General features: G+C 41.2%; 1 protein-coding gene across 1 annotated transcript; it reads right to left on the bottom strand.

Moving 5' to 3' along the window:
* Positions 1-268: 268 nt before the first annotated feature.
* OTUD6A (OTU deubiquitinase 6A) lies at positions 269-2,952 on the bottom strand. Its single transcript, XM_070783570.1, has one exon. It carries the CDS (start codon positions 2,447-2,449, stop codon positions 1,574-1,576), a length of 876 nt encoding a protein of 291 aa, XP_070639671.1. The 5' UTR covers positions 2,450-2,952; the 3' UTR covers positions 269-1,573.
* Between the last annotated feature and the right edge of the window lie 13,296 nt (positions 2,953-16,248).

Here is a 16,248-nt window from a genome sequence, read left to right on the forward strand (position 1 = left end):
CATCAACTCAGGATAGCTTCAACTATCTTGCTACTCCCTAAATCCTTCCCTGGAAGGCATTCCACTCCATGCTACCACCAAGACTGCAGGCCCATACCTCCTCCCCTTTGGGAGGAAAAGCCTCACCTTTTACTGTGTCCTCCCCTTTCACTCCTACTCCCTAACCCTCCAGGCTTCCTTTGCTGAAGTAGATTCTGGGATACAAGCTCTATATGAACTAAGCCAGCTATACAAAAATAGAGAACTAGGTATTTTTAAACTGCTTTTATTCTTTAAACACATAGCATACATTTTCTGATGTTATATATTTTATTTTAGAAATCTGATGCGTACAAACAATTCTTAAATGAATGTAAGTAATCTCACTGAAATACAGGATGTAAAGGTTATTTTTTTTCACTTTAACTATTTTTTGGCAAATTCAAGATAACAACATGTCTCAAATATCAACAAAAGTATATTGCTCACTTTTTTTTGCTTCATACCAATTGCAGATTTAACAATAATCAACTACTTTAATATTTTTAAAATCTTTTAAAATACTTGTTATCTCTAAGAATTAAGGAAAATTACTAAGTTCAGATTTTCACACTTCATATCGGTTGTAGATAGAACAAAGTAGACCAACTACTTGAATACAGTTATACCCTCTTATGTCTGAGAATAAAGGAAACTTACTAGTTCAGATCTCACCCCTCACAGTAAGTTAAGCTACCTATCAGTTTGTCTGTTTTTACTTCACACCAATTGCAGATATAATAAAATGGATCAACTACTTGAATAAAGTCACATCCTTTCCTGTCATTAATAAAGGAAATTAAATTGAGATCTTTCACATCTTAGAGAGCTTATCAGTTTAGGTAAATCTATTTCTATATTTAATGCTTACATTTAACTTCTAAATTTAACAAATGCTATTATTTAGAATTCAGCAAACATCTAAACTACAATTAATTTGCAACCACACAAGGTTTTATGAAAAAACAAAACAAAATACTAGAGGAGGTCTTGTTTGTAACTTGAGACATCTCCTGAGTAGCCCAGATAAAGGGAAAATCAACCCCCTCCAACAGCCCACAGTACATTTTTCCCCAAAGAACTAAGCAAAAGTTATTCTCAAAACAAATCATTTTGATCACATCAGCTCCTTTAAGTAATTAATACATTCACAGGACAACGGGAAGATTCTGAGCTAAACTGATTCCCCCCCACCCAGGTGAAGAAAGCATCAAACCAAGTTGCCATTTTTTGAACCTTAAAGTTATTTGCAACAAGACCAATTCTCACCGTGGAGTGTGGGGAGAGAGACCCTTCAGGGCCAGAAGTGGTGAAAACTTGGCAAACTCACTCCCCTTAGAGAGGACTATACAGATCTCTTGGTAGGGGATAGAAAAGCTAGGTGGGTAGGTAGGGGGTGGAGGGCAGAGAGAGAGGGGGTGAGCTCTGAGTAAAATGAAGGAAAAAAAAAGAAAAAGAAAACCGAAGGAAAAAAGAAAACAGAGCCTACTGAGGAGACGCGGTAGCCGCGGCTTTGGCTCCGGTGGCAACGGCCACAGCGATGGCAAAGGCGGGCCTAGAAGAGACGAGGGGCTGCGCCCCCAGCGGCGCCGGCCTCCTGCGGCTTCACGGAGTTGTAGTGCGCCCCGAAGTTGCAGGTGTAGCGCACGTAGACCAGGATTAGCGGCTTCTTGGTGTACTCCTCTCCAACGACGATGGCTGGCGAGTCAGCCTGGATCACCTCGATGGGGGTCTGCAGGACGTGTGACAGGGCCCTCAGCTCCAGCTGGCTTCCCCACGATGCACTGCCCACGATGTCGTCGCAGTAGCTCAAGAAGTAGTCGCGGCTGTAGGCGTCACCGGGTGCGAGGTGGCTGAAGAAAGGCAAGAAATCATCGATGTGCTTCCGCATGTATTCGGCGGTGCGGCTCCGCAGGCTCTCCACGGTCACGGAGAACACCAGCTGGTCTTGGATGGCACGATACATGCAGTGGCTATCAGTTGGCATATCCTTCATCTCTAGATGCTTGGCCTCCAGGATGGCGCTGAGCTTCTCTTCCTCATCTTGGCGGAAGCTGGCCAGATGCTCCATGTCAACCTCCGCAATCCTCTCCTGGCGTGCTCTCTCGAGGGCTGCCCTTCTTTCGCGCTTTCTCTGTGCCCTGGAGAAGCCCGGAGGCTGGTTCTCGAGATCCATCTTGGCTAGATCTTCAGTGACAGAATCAATGATGCTGATATTAGGGAACCTCTCTTGGAACTTCTCCAGCTCCTGCTGGTGCTTCTGCTCCATCTCGGCCTCAAGGCGGGCCACGTCGAGATTCAACTGCTTTCTTTTCTTCTTGTCGGTCTTGGGGACCGAACTCTTCATGAACTGAATGCGGGCCTGTAGCTCTTTCTTCTCACGGTAGTGGCGTCGTAACATCCGCTGTTGTTCACTCCGTGAATCTTCCATGATCTTTAATGGCAGGCGAGAAGTTTGGTGGCAGCTTAAGTACTACTACCGTTTACATCAACAGTCCAACCGCTAACCTAGCGAGAGTTCTTCAACCTCCTCTGGCCACTGCACTCTACTGTCCTCGAGAGCTGGCTGCTCTCAGCCTATTCACGGTCCTCTCTGCCATTGGCCAACGTCTCTCCATGGTTACGCCACCTGAACACGTCTGGTGCTATGATTGGCTGTTGGGAGACCCTTCATATGCCTCTATAGACCCCGTAGCAACGGCGGCTTCCGTTTTGAGCTGGGTTCTAATTCCCGCTTTAAAGTCCAGCCTTTGTACTGTTATGTGTGACTATGAGCTTGTGGAGAGTTTTCACAGACTCTTAACTGCCTACTTCACGTCCTAGCCTGAACACAAGGCAGACATTGGTCATGCTTGAGAATCACATGACAAATACTGTTAGCTGAGTGTCCTCTGACACTGGACTTCCCATTGCTCCTAGTGTTCTGGAGGCAACTTGTCTCTCTCCAGTTCTTTCGTTCCCTTGACTGATGAACACTTAATTTTGTGTGTCAGAACAAAGACATTTCCTTATGGTCCTGGGAACACAGAGTCCTTTCAGTTTATGCCTCAAATCCCACCCTGTCCCATCTCAGTGTGAGAAACCAACAGCCACTCTCATTCACTCATTCACTACAGTTAAGCAGACTTCCGCTTGTGCCAACAGAAAAAAGTGAAGTGAAGTTGCTCAGTCGTGTCCGACTCTTTGTGACCCCGTGGACTGTAGCCCACCAGGCTCCTCTGTCCATGGGGTTCTCCAGGCAAGAATACTGGAGTGGGTTGCCATTTCCTTCTCCAGAGGGATCTTCCTGACCCAGGGATCGAACCCAGGTCTCCAGCATTGCAGGCAGACGCTTTAACCTCTGAATCACCAGGGAAGCCCTAAATAGGAAGTGGATAGATGAAAGTGAAGTCGCTCAGTCGTGTCCGTCTCTTTGCGACCCCATGGACTGTAGCCTATCAGGCTCCTCCGTCCTTGGGATTTTCCAGGCAAGAGTGCTGGAGTGGTTGCGATGCTAAAGCATCTGCCCGCAATGTGGGAGACCCAGGTTCGATTCCTGGGTCGGGAAGATCCCCTGGAGAAGGAAATGGCAATCCACTCCAGCACTCTTGCCTGGAAAATCCCATGGACGGAGGAGCCTGATAGGCTACAGTCCATGGGGTCGCAGAGTCGGACACGACTGAGCAACTTCACTTTCATCTATCCACTTCCTATTTAGGGCTTCCCTGGTGATTCAGAGGTTAAAGCGTCTGCCTGCAAGGCTGGAGACCTGGGTTCGATCCCTGGGTCAGGAAGATCCCCCTGGAGAAGGAAATGGCAACCCACTCCAGTATTCTTGCCTGGATAACCCCATGGACAGAGGAGCCTGGTGGGCTACAGTCCACGGGGTCGCAAAGAGTCGGACACGACTGAGCGACCCCACTTAACTTTTTTCTGTTGGCACAAGCAGAAGTCTGCTTAACTGTAGTGAATGAGTGAATGAGAGTGGCTGTTGGTAGAATGCACCCACCCTAAATTCCCCTTCTCCTCAGTTTCAAGCTTCCAAAATGGGCTCCTTAGGATGCCCACGAAGCACAACAATTGGCATTTGTCAAGCCACTTACTTACGATTATTCTGAATCTCTAAAAGTTCTAAAAAATAAAATGAAATTAAACCCTTAAACTGTTCAAATATACTCCCATCCTGCCCCACTCTGCTCACCTGTATCTTGAATTCCCAAACCAAAAGGCTTTTCAGACAACCTCCTCTTTGTTACAAATGAGAGAAGTGGACATTTGTCCAAGTTGTTACATGTATCAAAAACTTCAGTCCTTTTTATTGCTAACTAGTATTCCATGGCACGTATGTATTGTTTCAGCTTTGGGTTGTTACAATCCCTGCTATAAACATCCATATATAAATATTTTTTGTGAGCACAAGTCTTCATTTCTTTGGGGAAAATACCCAGGAGTGCAATTTCGGAGTCATATTATAGGTGTATGTTCAGTTTTTTAAGAATCTATTTTCCAGAGCAGCTATACCATGTGCATTCTCACCAGCAGTGTATACAGGATCCAGTTTCTTTGCATCCTCACCAGCATTTGATGTCTTAATTTTTTTATTTTAGTCATTCTGATATATGTGTAGTGACATCTCACTGTGGTTTTAATTTGTGTTTCCCTGGTGGCTAGTCATGTTCATCTTTTCATGTGCCCACTTGCCATCTGTGCCATATCCTCTTGGATTAAATCTTTGTTATTTGCCCATTTTATAACTGAACTTTTTTTTTTTTTTTGACATTGAGTTTTGAACGTTTTTTCTATATTTTAGATACTTGTTCTTTGGTGGGTATGTGCCTTTCAAGTATTTTCTCCCACATTGTAACTTGTCTTTTTATCTCTTGGTGTTTCTCAGGCAAAAGTTTCCAATTTTGATGAAGTTCAACCTACCAAATTTTTACTCCATAAGTCATGGTTTTGATGTCAAGAACTCTTTGATCCCAAATAAACCTAGATCACAAATAATTTGTCCTGTTTTTTACTAAAAGTTTTACAACTTTAGGTTTTAGATTGAAATCTGTGGTCTCTTTTGTGTTTATTTTCATGTAAACTTTGAGGTTTAAGCCAAGGTTCATTCTTTTACCTGTGGTTGTCCAATTGCTCCAGCATCATTTGCTGGAAAGTCTATGCTTCCTCCATTGAACTGATTTTGCATTTTTGTAGAAAACCATTTAACCATATTTTTGTACATCTATTTCTTCATTCTCTATTCTGTTCCATTGATCAATGTGTCTATCTCTCCTCCAACACTATATGGTATTGATTACTATGGAATAAGTCTTGAATATAGTTAGACCCTTTCCTTCAACTTTATTCTTTTTCAAAATTGTTTTAGCTATTCTAAATCTTTTGTGTTTGCATATAAATTTTAGAATAACATTGTCTATATCTACAAAAAATCTTGCTAGGATTTTCATAGGAATCATGTTAGAGCCATATATCATTTTGAGGAGAAATGACATCTTTACTATGTTTAGTTTTCCAATCTGTGAACACCTGGGTATGTATATGTATCTCCATTTATTTAAATTTCATTGATTTTTTACAAATATTTTATAATTTTCAATATTTATGTCCTGTACATATTTTGTTAGATTTGCACTAAGCATTTCATTTTTTGAGTGACAGTAAATGGTGCTGTATTTTTACTTTTGGTGTTCACATGTGCATTGCTAGTATGTAGAAATACAGTTGACTTTTGTATGTTCATCTTGTATTCTATGACCTTGTTCAACTGACTTACTATTTCTCAGTTCAGTTCAGTTCAGTTGCTCAGTCGTGTCCGATTCTTTGCGACCCCATGAATCGCAGCACACAGGCCTCCCTGTCCATCACCAACTCCCGGAGGTCACTCAGACTCACGTCCATCGAGTCAGTGATGCCATCCAGCCGTCTCATCCTCTGTCGTCCCCTTCTCCTCCTGCCCCCAATCCCTCCCAGCATCAGAGTCTTTTCCAATGAGTTAACTCTTCACATGAGGTGGCCAAAGTACTGGAGTTTCAGCTTTAGCATCATTCCTTCCAAAGAAATCCCAGGGCTGATCTCCTTCAGAATGGACTGGTTGGATCTCCTTGCAGTCCAAGGGACTCTCAAGAGTCTTCTCCAACACCACAGTTCAAAAGCATCAGTTCTTCAGCACTCAGCCTTCTTCACAGTCCAATTCTCACATCCGTACATGACCACAGGAAAAACCATAGCCTTGACTAGACGGACCTTTGTTGGCAAAGTAATGTCTCTGCTTTTCAATATGCTATCTAGGTTGGTCATAACTTTCCTTCCAAGGAGTAAGCGTCTTTTAATTTCATGGCTGCAGTCACCATCTGCAGTGATTTTGGAGCCCCCCAAAATAAAGTCTGACACTGCTTCCACTGTTTGCCCATCTATTTGCCCATCCCACCCATGAAGTGGTGGGACCGGATGCCATGATCTTCGTTTTCTGAATGTTGAGCTTTAAGCCAACTTTTTCACTCTCCACTTTCACTTTCCTCTTCACTTTCTGCCATAAGGGTAGTGTCATCTGCATATCTGAGGTTATTGATATTTCTCCCGGCAATCTTGATTCCAGCTTGTGTTTCTTCCAGCCCAGCGTTTCTCATGATGTACTCTGCATATAAGTTAAATAAGCAGGGTGACAATATACAGCCTTGACATACTCCTTTTCCTGTTTGGAACCAGTCTGTTGTTTCATGTCCAGTTCTAACTGTTGCTTCCTGACCTGCACACAAATTTCTCAAGAGGCAAGTCAGGTGGTCTGGTATTCCCATCTCTTTCAGAATTTTCCACAGTTTATTGTGATCCACACAGTCAAAGGCTTTGGCATAGTCAATAAAGCAGAAATAAATGTTTTTCTGGATCTCGCTTGCTTTTTCCATGATCCAGCGGATATTGGCAATTTGATCTCTGGTTCCTCTGCCTTTTCTAAAACCAGCTTGAACATCTGGAAGTTCATGGTTCACATATTGCTGAAGCCTGGCTTGGAGAATTTTGAGCATTACTTTACTAGTGTGTGAGATGAGTGCAACTGTGCAGTAGTTTGAGCATTCTTTGGCATTGCCTTGCTTTGGGATTGGAACGAAAACTGACCTTTTCCAGTCCTGTGGCCACTGCTGAGTTTTCCAAATTTGCTGGCATATTGAGTGCAGCACTTTCACAGCATCATCTTTCAGGATTTGAAATAGCTCCACTGGAATTCCATCACCTCCACTAGCTTTGTTCATAGTGATGCTTTCTAAGGCCCACTTGACTTCACATTCCAGGATGTCTGGCTCTACGTCAGTGATCACACCATCATGATTATCTGGGTCATGAAACTCTTTTTTGTACAGTTCTTCGGTGTATTCTTGCCACCTCTTCTTAATATCTTCTGCTTCTGTTAGGTCCATACCATTTCTGTCCTTTATTGAGCCCATCTTTGCATGAAATGTTCCCTTGGTATCTCTCATTTTCTTGAAGAGATCTCTAGTCTTTCCCATTCTGTTGTTTTCCTCTATTTCTTTACATTGATCGCTGAAGAAGGCTTTCTTATCTCTTCTTGCTATTCTTTGGAACTTTACTATTTCTACGTGGGTTTTTTTTTTGGGGGGGGTGGTGCGTAGATTCTTTGGAATTATCTTTGTAGAGGATCATGTCATCTGTGAATAGAGACAGTTTTATTGCATTTTTTTCAATCTATATCCTTTCATTTCCCCTTTTGCCTTATTGTTGCACTGATTATAACTTCTAGCACTATATTGAATAAGAGTGGTGAGTGTAGGCAGACTTGCTTTGTTCTGGGTCTTGGGCAAAGCATCTCATCTCTCCACATTATGTATGTTTTTAGTGGTAGGGTTTTTGCTTTTGTTTTGGTAGATGATCTTTATCAACTTGAGGAAATTACCCTCTGTTTCTATTCTTCTGAGAGTTTTTAAAAATATGAATGGGCATTGAATTTTGTCAAATATTTTTTCTTTATCAATTGAACTGTTTGTGTGATTTTTATTCTTTAGTCTGTTAACATGGTGGATTACATTGATGGATTGTTAAGTACTGAACCAGTCCTGAATTCCGGGAATAAACTCAACTTGGTCATGGTTTATAATTCTTTATATACATTGCTTAATTTTATTTGCTAATATTTTATTAAGGGTTTAAAAACCTACCTTCATGAGAGATATTTGCCTGTAGTTTTCTTGTTCAGTACTGCTTTGTTTAGTTTTGCTATTAGGGTAGTATTAGCTTCATAAAATAAATTTTAAAGTGTTCCTTCCTCGTCTGTTTTTCTAGAAGAGATTTTGTAGCCTCAGTGTTAATTCTTCCAGTGTTTGGTAGGATTCTTCAGTGAAAACATCTGGGCCAAAAAATTACTGTTGGGGAAGCATTAAAATTACAAAATTATTTTCCTTAATAGTTGTGAGGCTAATCAAATTATGTATTTCATATTGGGTGGATTTTGATAGTTTGTGTTTTTTTGAGGCATTGGTCTGTTTCATCTAAGTAATCAAATTTATGTGAGTTGGTTTCTTTGTATTCCATTATTACGGTTTGATGTGTATAGGATCTGTAGTGCTTTTACCTGCTTTATTCCTGATGTTAGTAATGTATGTCTTCCCTTTTACATTATTTGTTCTTTGTCAGTCTTTCTAGATATTAGTCAATTTTATTGATCTTTTGAAAGAACCAGCTCAGAGTTTCACTGACTTCCCCTATTGCTTTTCTGTTTTCAATTTCACTTATTTCTGCTCTCAGTTTTTCTTCTCTCTGCTTGCTTTGGGTGTAGGTCACTGTTCCTTTTAGGTGGGAGCTTAGATGATTCATTTCAGGCTTTTCCTCTTTTTCTAATGTACATACATTTAGTGCCATAAATCTCCTTCTCAATACTGCTTTAACTGTATCTCACAAGTTTTGATATATTGGTAAAAGCCTATGCTGCTGCTGCTAAGTCGCTTCAGTCATGTGCGATTCTGTGCGACCCCATAGACGGCAGCCCCCCAGGCTCCGCTGTTCCTGGGATTCTCCAGGCAAGAGTACTGGAGTGGGTTGCCATTGCCTACTCTGATTTAACCTTGGGGGATTGTTTATGGCCCAGAATATGTTCTATCTTGACATATATTCAAAGGGCACTTGAAAGTAATGTATTTTCTGTTATGGTTGGATGATGTGTTCTATACATGTTGTTTAGATTCCACTGGTCGATAGTATTGTTGACTTCTTGATCCTTCCTGATTTTCTGTTAAATTCAGAGGTGTTTTGAAGTCTCTAATTGTAATTCTAGTTTTTCGATTTTTCCTTTCAGTTTTATCAGGATTTGCTTCACATATTTTGCACCTCTGTTGCAAATCTTGCACATTTAAGATTGGTTTTTTTTTTGGTGAATTCACCCTTTTATCATTATGTAATGCCTCCTCTGTCTCCAGTAATTTTCTTTGCTCTAAAATCTTTGATATTAATGTAACCCATTCTTTATTAATGTTTGCATGATATATATTTTTCTATCCCTTTACTTTCAACTTTCCAATATCATTATATTTGAAGTGACTTTTTTTGTAGATAGCATGTGGTTGGGTCATGTTTTTTAATCCACTCTATCACTCTTTATCTTTTAACTGGTGTGTGTGTAGATCACTTACATTTAAGGGAATTATTGACATGTTAGGGCTTAAGTCTGACACTAACTTTTTGTTTTCTGTTCATTCTGTGCTTCTTTGTTTTCTTTTCTTGCCTTCCTTTGGATTACTCAAACATTTTTTAGAATTCAATTTTGATTTATCTGCAGGTATACCTCACAGATATTGCAGGTTTCATTCCAGTCACCACAATAAAGTGAATACTGCAATAAAGTGAGTGACACCAACTTTTTGGTTTCTTAGTATATATAAAAGTTATGTTTACACTATACTGTAGTCTATAGCATAATGTCTGAAAAAACAATGTACATACCTTACTTTTAAAAACACTTCAGTGGTAAAAAATGCTAACCATCATCTGAGCCTTCATCAAGTTATAATCTTTCTGTAATAATATCAAAGATTACTGATTACAGATCACCATAACAAATATAATAATAATGAAAAGTTTGAAATATTGTAATAATTACCAAGATGTGATACAGAGACATGGAGTGAGCAAATGCTGTGGGAAAAATGGGGCCAATATACTTGCTGAATGCAAGGTGGCCACAAACCTTCAATTTGTAAAAAATGCTGTATCTATAAGGTGCAATGAAATGAGGTATGCATGTATAGTGTTTCTGAATGTGCCTCTTTGTATAACTTCTTCAGTGGTTGCTCTAGGTACATTTACAGTGTGTGTATCTGTGTGCACACATTTGTGTGTATTACCAAAATCTATGATTTTGTCATCCCTTTACCCTCACCCATTTATAATACAACTATCTTGTGTCCTCTATATACACTGAAAACCATATTAGTTTTCTAATTTTTGCCTCAATCTTCAAACATAATCGACAACTCAAGGGGAGAAGGAGAGTCCATTTTGTTTACCATACTTTTGCTTATCATGTTTTTTTTTTTCTCTCTGATTTTCCAGAATTTCTTCCTTTATCTTTACAGTTCAGAGAACATCATTCAGTCATTCTTTCAGGTAGGTCTCTCTGAAAAAAATTCTCTTGGTTTTCCTTCATCTGAGAATGTCCTGATTTCCCCTTTATTCATTCCTTAGGGGTATTTTCTCTGGAGGTAGGTGAATTCACAATTCTTTTCTTTCGATACTTAAAAAATGTCATGTCATTTTTTGTTGACCTTTATGGTTTCTGATGATAAATTTATTGTTTTTTGAATTATTTTCCATTATTGTTAAGATGATAGGATGTTGTTTCTCTCTCTGCTTTCAACATTTTTCATTTGTCTTTGTTGTATTTCAGTCGCTAAGTTGCACCTGACTCTTTGTGACCCATTGGACGGTAGCATACCAGGCTCCTTTGTCCTCAACTATCTCCCAGAGTTTGCTCAAATTCATGTCCACTGAGTCGGTGATGCTATCTAACCATCTCATCTGCTGCTGCCTTCTTCTTTTCCTTCAATCTCTCCTAGCATCAGGGTCTTTTCCAATGAGTTGGTTCTTCACATCAGGTGCTCAAAGTATTGGAGCTTAGGCTTCAGCAACAGCACTTCCAATGAATATTCAGGGTTGGTTTCCTTTAGGATTGACTGGTTTGATCTCTTCGCAGTCCAAGGGATGCTCAAGAGTCTTCTCCAGCACCACAGTTCAAAAACATCAATTCTTTGGCACTCAGTCTTCTTAATGGTCCAATTCTCACATCTGTACATGACTACTGGAAAAACCATAGCTTTGACTATATGGACCTTTGTTGGCAAAGTGATATCTCTACTTTTTAACATGCTGTCTAGGTTCATCACAGCATTCCTTTCAAGGAGCAAGCACCTTTCAATTTCATGGCTGCAGTCACTGTCCACAGTGGTTTTGTAGCCCAAGAAAATAAAGTCTGTCACTGTTTCCACTTGCTGCTGCTGCTGCTAAGTCGCTTCAGTCGTGTCTGACTCTGTGCGACCCCATAGACGGCAGCCCACCAGGCTCCCCCGTCCCTGGGATTCTCCAGGCAAGAACACCGGAGTGGGTTGCCATTGCCTTCTCCAATGCATGAAAGTGAAAAAATAAAGTGAAATTGCTCAGTTGTGTCTGACTCCTAGTGACCCCATGGACTGCAGCCCACCAGGTTCCTCTGTCCATGGGATTTTCCAGGCAAGAGTACTGGAGTGGGGTGCCATTTCCATTTATCCCCTTTCTATTTGCCATGAAGTGATGGGACTGGATGCCATGATCTTAGTTTTTTGAATGTTGAATTTCAAGCAGCTTTTTCACTCTCCTCTTCCACCTTCATCCAGAGGCTCTTTAGTTCCTCTTCACTTTCTGCCATTAGAGTGGTATCATCTACACAACTGAGGTTGTTGATATTTCTCCTGGCAATCTTGATTCCAGCTTCTGATTCATCCAGCCTGGTATTTCCCATGATGTACAAAGCATATAAGTTGAATAAACAGATTGACAATATACAGCCTTGTCATACTCTTTTCCCAATTTTGAATCCGTCAGTTGTTCCATGTCCGGTTTTAACTGTTGCTTCTTGACCCACATACAAGTTTCTCAGGAGACAGGTAAGGTGGTTTGGTACTTCCATTTCTAAGAATTTCTCACAGTTTGTTGTGATCCACACAGTAAAAGGCTTTTGAAGTAATCAATGAAGCAGAGTAGATGTTTTTCTGGAACTCACTTGCCTTCTCCATGATCCAGTGAATGTTGACAATATGAGCTCTGGTTCCTATGCCTTTTAAAAAAATATTTATTTTTTAATTGAAGGATAATTGCTTTATAGACTTTTGTTGTTTTCTGTCAAACCTCGACATGAATCAGCCATAGGTATACATATATCCCCTCCCTTTTGAGCCTCCCTCCCATCTGCCTCCCCATCCCACCCCTCTAGGTTGATACAGAGCCCCTGTTTGAGTTTCCTGAGCCATACAGAAAATTCCTGTTGGCTATCTAGTTTACGTATGGTAATGTAAGTTTCCATGTTACACTTTCCATACATCTTGCCCTCTCCTCCCCTCTCCCCATGTCCGTAAGTCTATTCTCTGTGTCTGTTTCTCCATTGCTGCCCTGGAAATAAATTCTTCAGTACCATTTTTCTAGATTCCATATATGTGCATTAGAATACTATATTTATCTTTCTCTTTCTGACTCACTTCACTCTGTATAATAGGCTCTAGGTTCATCCACTTCATTAGAATTGACTCAAATGTATTCCTTTTTATGGCTGAGTAATATTCCATTGTGTATATGTACCACAACTTCTTTATCCATTCATCTGTCGATGGACATCTAGTTTGCTTCCATGTTCTAGCTACTGTAAATAGTGCTGCACTGAACAATGGGATACATGGTCTTTTTCAATTTTGGTTTCCTCAGATTATATGCCTATGAGTGGGATTGCTGGGTCATATGATGGTTTTATTCCTAGTTTTTAAAGGAATCTCCATACCTTCTTCCATAGTGACTGCATCAATTTACATTCCCACCAACAGCACAAGAGCATTCCCTTTTCTCCACACCCTCTCCAGAACTTATTGTCTGTAGACTTTTTGATGAGGGCCATTCTGACTGGTGTGAGGTCAGAAACTGCCATTGTAGTTTTGATTTGCATCTCCCCAACAATGAGCGAGACGTTGAGCATCTTTTCGTGTGTTTGTTAGCCACCTGTATGTCTTCTTTGGAGAAATGTCTGTTTAAGTCTTTTCCCCACTTTTTGATTGGGTTGTTTGTTTTTCTGGTATTGACTTGTATGAGCTGCTTGTATATTTTGGAAATTAATCCTTTGTCAGTTGTTTCATTTGCTATTATTTTCTCCCATTCTGAGGACTGTCTTTTCACCTTGCTTATAGTTAAATATGCCTAGCTTCACATGCCATTGCAGGGCCTGCTTGCCTCTCCCGTCCCTCTCACAAGAGGTAGCCCCAACCAAGCTTCTAATTTGCTCTATCAGCCTTGTAAAAAGTGCTCATCCTCTTGCGTTTCCTTTCCTGTTATCCACCCAGAGACTGAGTCAGTGGCTCCTGTCACCTACCCCCTCCACAGCAGACACCCAGGCAGGACTGTTTTTTTTAAATTGAAAAATTTAAAATTGTTATCGAAATATAGTTGGTTTACAATGCTGTGTTAGCTTCAGGTATATAGCAAAGTGATTCAGTTATGTATATATATAAAATGCATGCATGCATGCTCCATCACTTCAGTTGTGTCCGACTCTTTACCATAGTATGGACTGTAGCCCACCAGGCTCCTCTCTCCATGGGATTCTCCAGGCAAGAATACTGGAGGGTTTCCATGCTCTCCTCCAGGGAATCTTCCTGATCCAGGGATCAAACTCATCTCTCCTGCATTGGCAGGGGGTTTCTTTACCATTGAGCCACCGGGGAAGCCCACATATAATACATAGAAATTATTATATATATATATATATTTCCAGATTCTTTTCTGTTGTAAGTTTTACAAGACACTGAGCAGTGTTCCCTGTGCTATACAGCAGGTCCTTGTTGGTTATCTGTTTTATACATAATGTGTGTGTTAGTCGCTCAGTCGTGTCCGACTTTTTGCAACCCCATGGACTGTAGCCCACCAGGCTCTTTTGTCCGTGGGATTCTCCAGGCAAGACTACTGGAGTGGGTTGCCATTTCCTTCTCCAAAAAGGTTGATGAAAGTGTAGTAGTGTGTAGATATTAATCCTAAACTCCTAGCATGGCTGTTTCTTTGCTTCCAGAGTTGTCTCTGTCCCTTGCCTCTCACTGGTGTTCAGTGTTTATGGAGCTTTGTTCCCCGATGAGGAATAGTCTCAGAAAGTTTCCCTCACAGGAGCCTGAATAAGGACTGCACTACCCTTACCCCAAACAAAGAAGTCAGTCTAATGAGGTGAAAGATCCAGGCCAGCAGGCTTTTCAGTGCTGGGGAAAGTCCTCATGAGCCCATCCACTTAGATTATGTGGCTTTGGAACTGGTCTTGCAAGAAGGTATTAGAGAGGAAGGCGGGAGGGGAGCCTGTGTATCAATCATTGGGGCAACTAGGTCTTTGGGCCCTGACAGTCACTCTGGGCCTGACAGTTGTCCTTCTGTGGCATTTGGCACAAGTTACCAGCCCTGCTCAGAAATTGACGGCACCTCCTCAAGGCCCTCAGTATTAAGCCCAAGCTCTTCATCCCTGTGTCCTAACTCTTTTGGAGATTGGCTTTGCTGCCCTTTTCAGCCTCCCTTTCCAGAAGTCTCTTCACCACAATTTCAGCCAAGCAGGTGAGCGGCACCCAACACCTTCCACACATTTCCTGCAGGACTGGATGAGATAAAGTTGAATGCAGGGAAGGTTCACAGGCCAAGGCTAAGCCCATGGTGGCTGCTCACCAATGGTGCTCCCATGTAGAGGCTTCTGAGCCTCAGAGGGGAGAGTGCTTGCATGGGGCCTCTGCATCAGAGGAAACACCCAGAATCTGTTTCCCGCCATCCTGACTCCTGCCAATCTGACCCATCATCATCTCTGCATGGATTATTGCTACAGTCCTTCAAAAGGGTCCTTTCTTTTTCCTGACCACAATACAATCCTTTCCCCTTTCTGCTCAAAACCCCACACTGACTCCCATTTCAGTTGGAGTAGAAGGTCAAGGCCTTATACCCTGTGGCCCTGCTAAGCTCTCTGACTTCACCTCCTCAGCTCCTTGCACTCAGCTCGAGGTTTCTGCTCCTCTGCATCTGACAGGCATATCCCCGCTTAGGGTCTGAGATCTGGCTGTGCCCTCTGCCTGGAACATTCTCAGTCAGGACAGGAGCATTGCTTGCTTCCTCATCTCCTTCAAGTCTTCGCTCAGACACCACCTTCTTGTTATGGCCATCCCTGACCACTCGTTTTAAAACTGTAGAGCCTGATCTCCCCACCTAACCCCTCCCCACTTCCTGTACTCTGGCTCCTTCTTACTCTGTTCCATTTATTTTCCCATAGCATTTATCACTTGACAATGTGCTATATAATTAGTTAAGTCATTCATTTCTATTATCTGTCTTCCCCTACCAGAGTGTAAACTTCATGAAAGCTTGACTTTTTTTTATAAATTTGTTTTGCTCACTGATATAACCCAGCTGTCCAGAGCAATCCCTGGCATGTCCTATGTCTTCAGTAATTATGTGTTGCATTAAGAAACCCCTTCAGTCTTTCACACGTGCGTTGACTTGGTCTGCAGCACACACCTGGCTGGACTTAGTTGTTTTCACATTTATACATCCCCACAGCATACAAACATATATTGGAGATGACACCTAGTGGAATGGATATATAAACATGTATTAACAACTAGATAAATATTTAACTTTGTACATACAACACACACACAAAGGCCACATGTGCATATGCCATGCCTGTAGAAATTGTATTTTTAAATTTTATTTTTTCATTGTGGCCTTGAGGGGAAAATTCTTGGCAAAATTTTATTATAAAAAATTTTAAGCCTACAGAATGTGTTGAAAGATTTGTAGATTGAACACCAGCTACCTAGACTGTATAGATAGTATTTGCTATGTTCGATTTCTCATACATCTGTCCATCAATATATCCCTTTATCTAGCTGTCAATACCTCCTATATGCATTTCAAAATACATCGCAGCCATCAGTTCTCCTCACCCTTAAACACACCAACATTAGAGTTCAGTATTTGTTTACTTTT

Source organism: Bos indicus, chromosome X (genome assembly GCF_029378745.1).
Source record: "Bos indicus isolate NIAB-ARS_2022 breed Sahiwal x Tharparkar chromosome X, NIAB-ARS_B.indTharparkar_mat_pri_1.0, whole genome shotgun sequence".
NCBI classification, from domain to species: Eukaryota; Metazoa; Chordata; class Mammalia; order Artiodactyla; family Bovidae; genus Bos; species Bos indicus.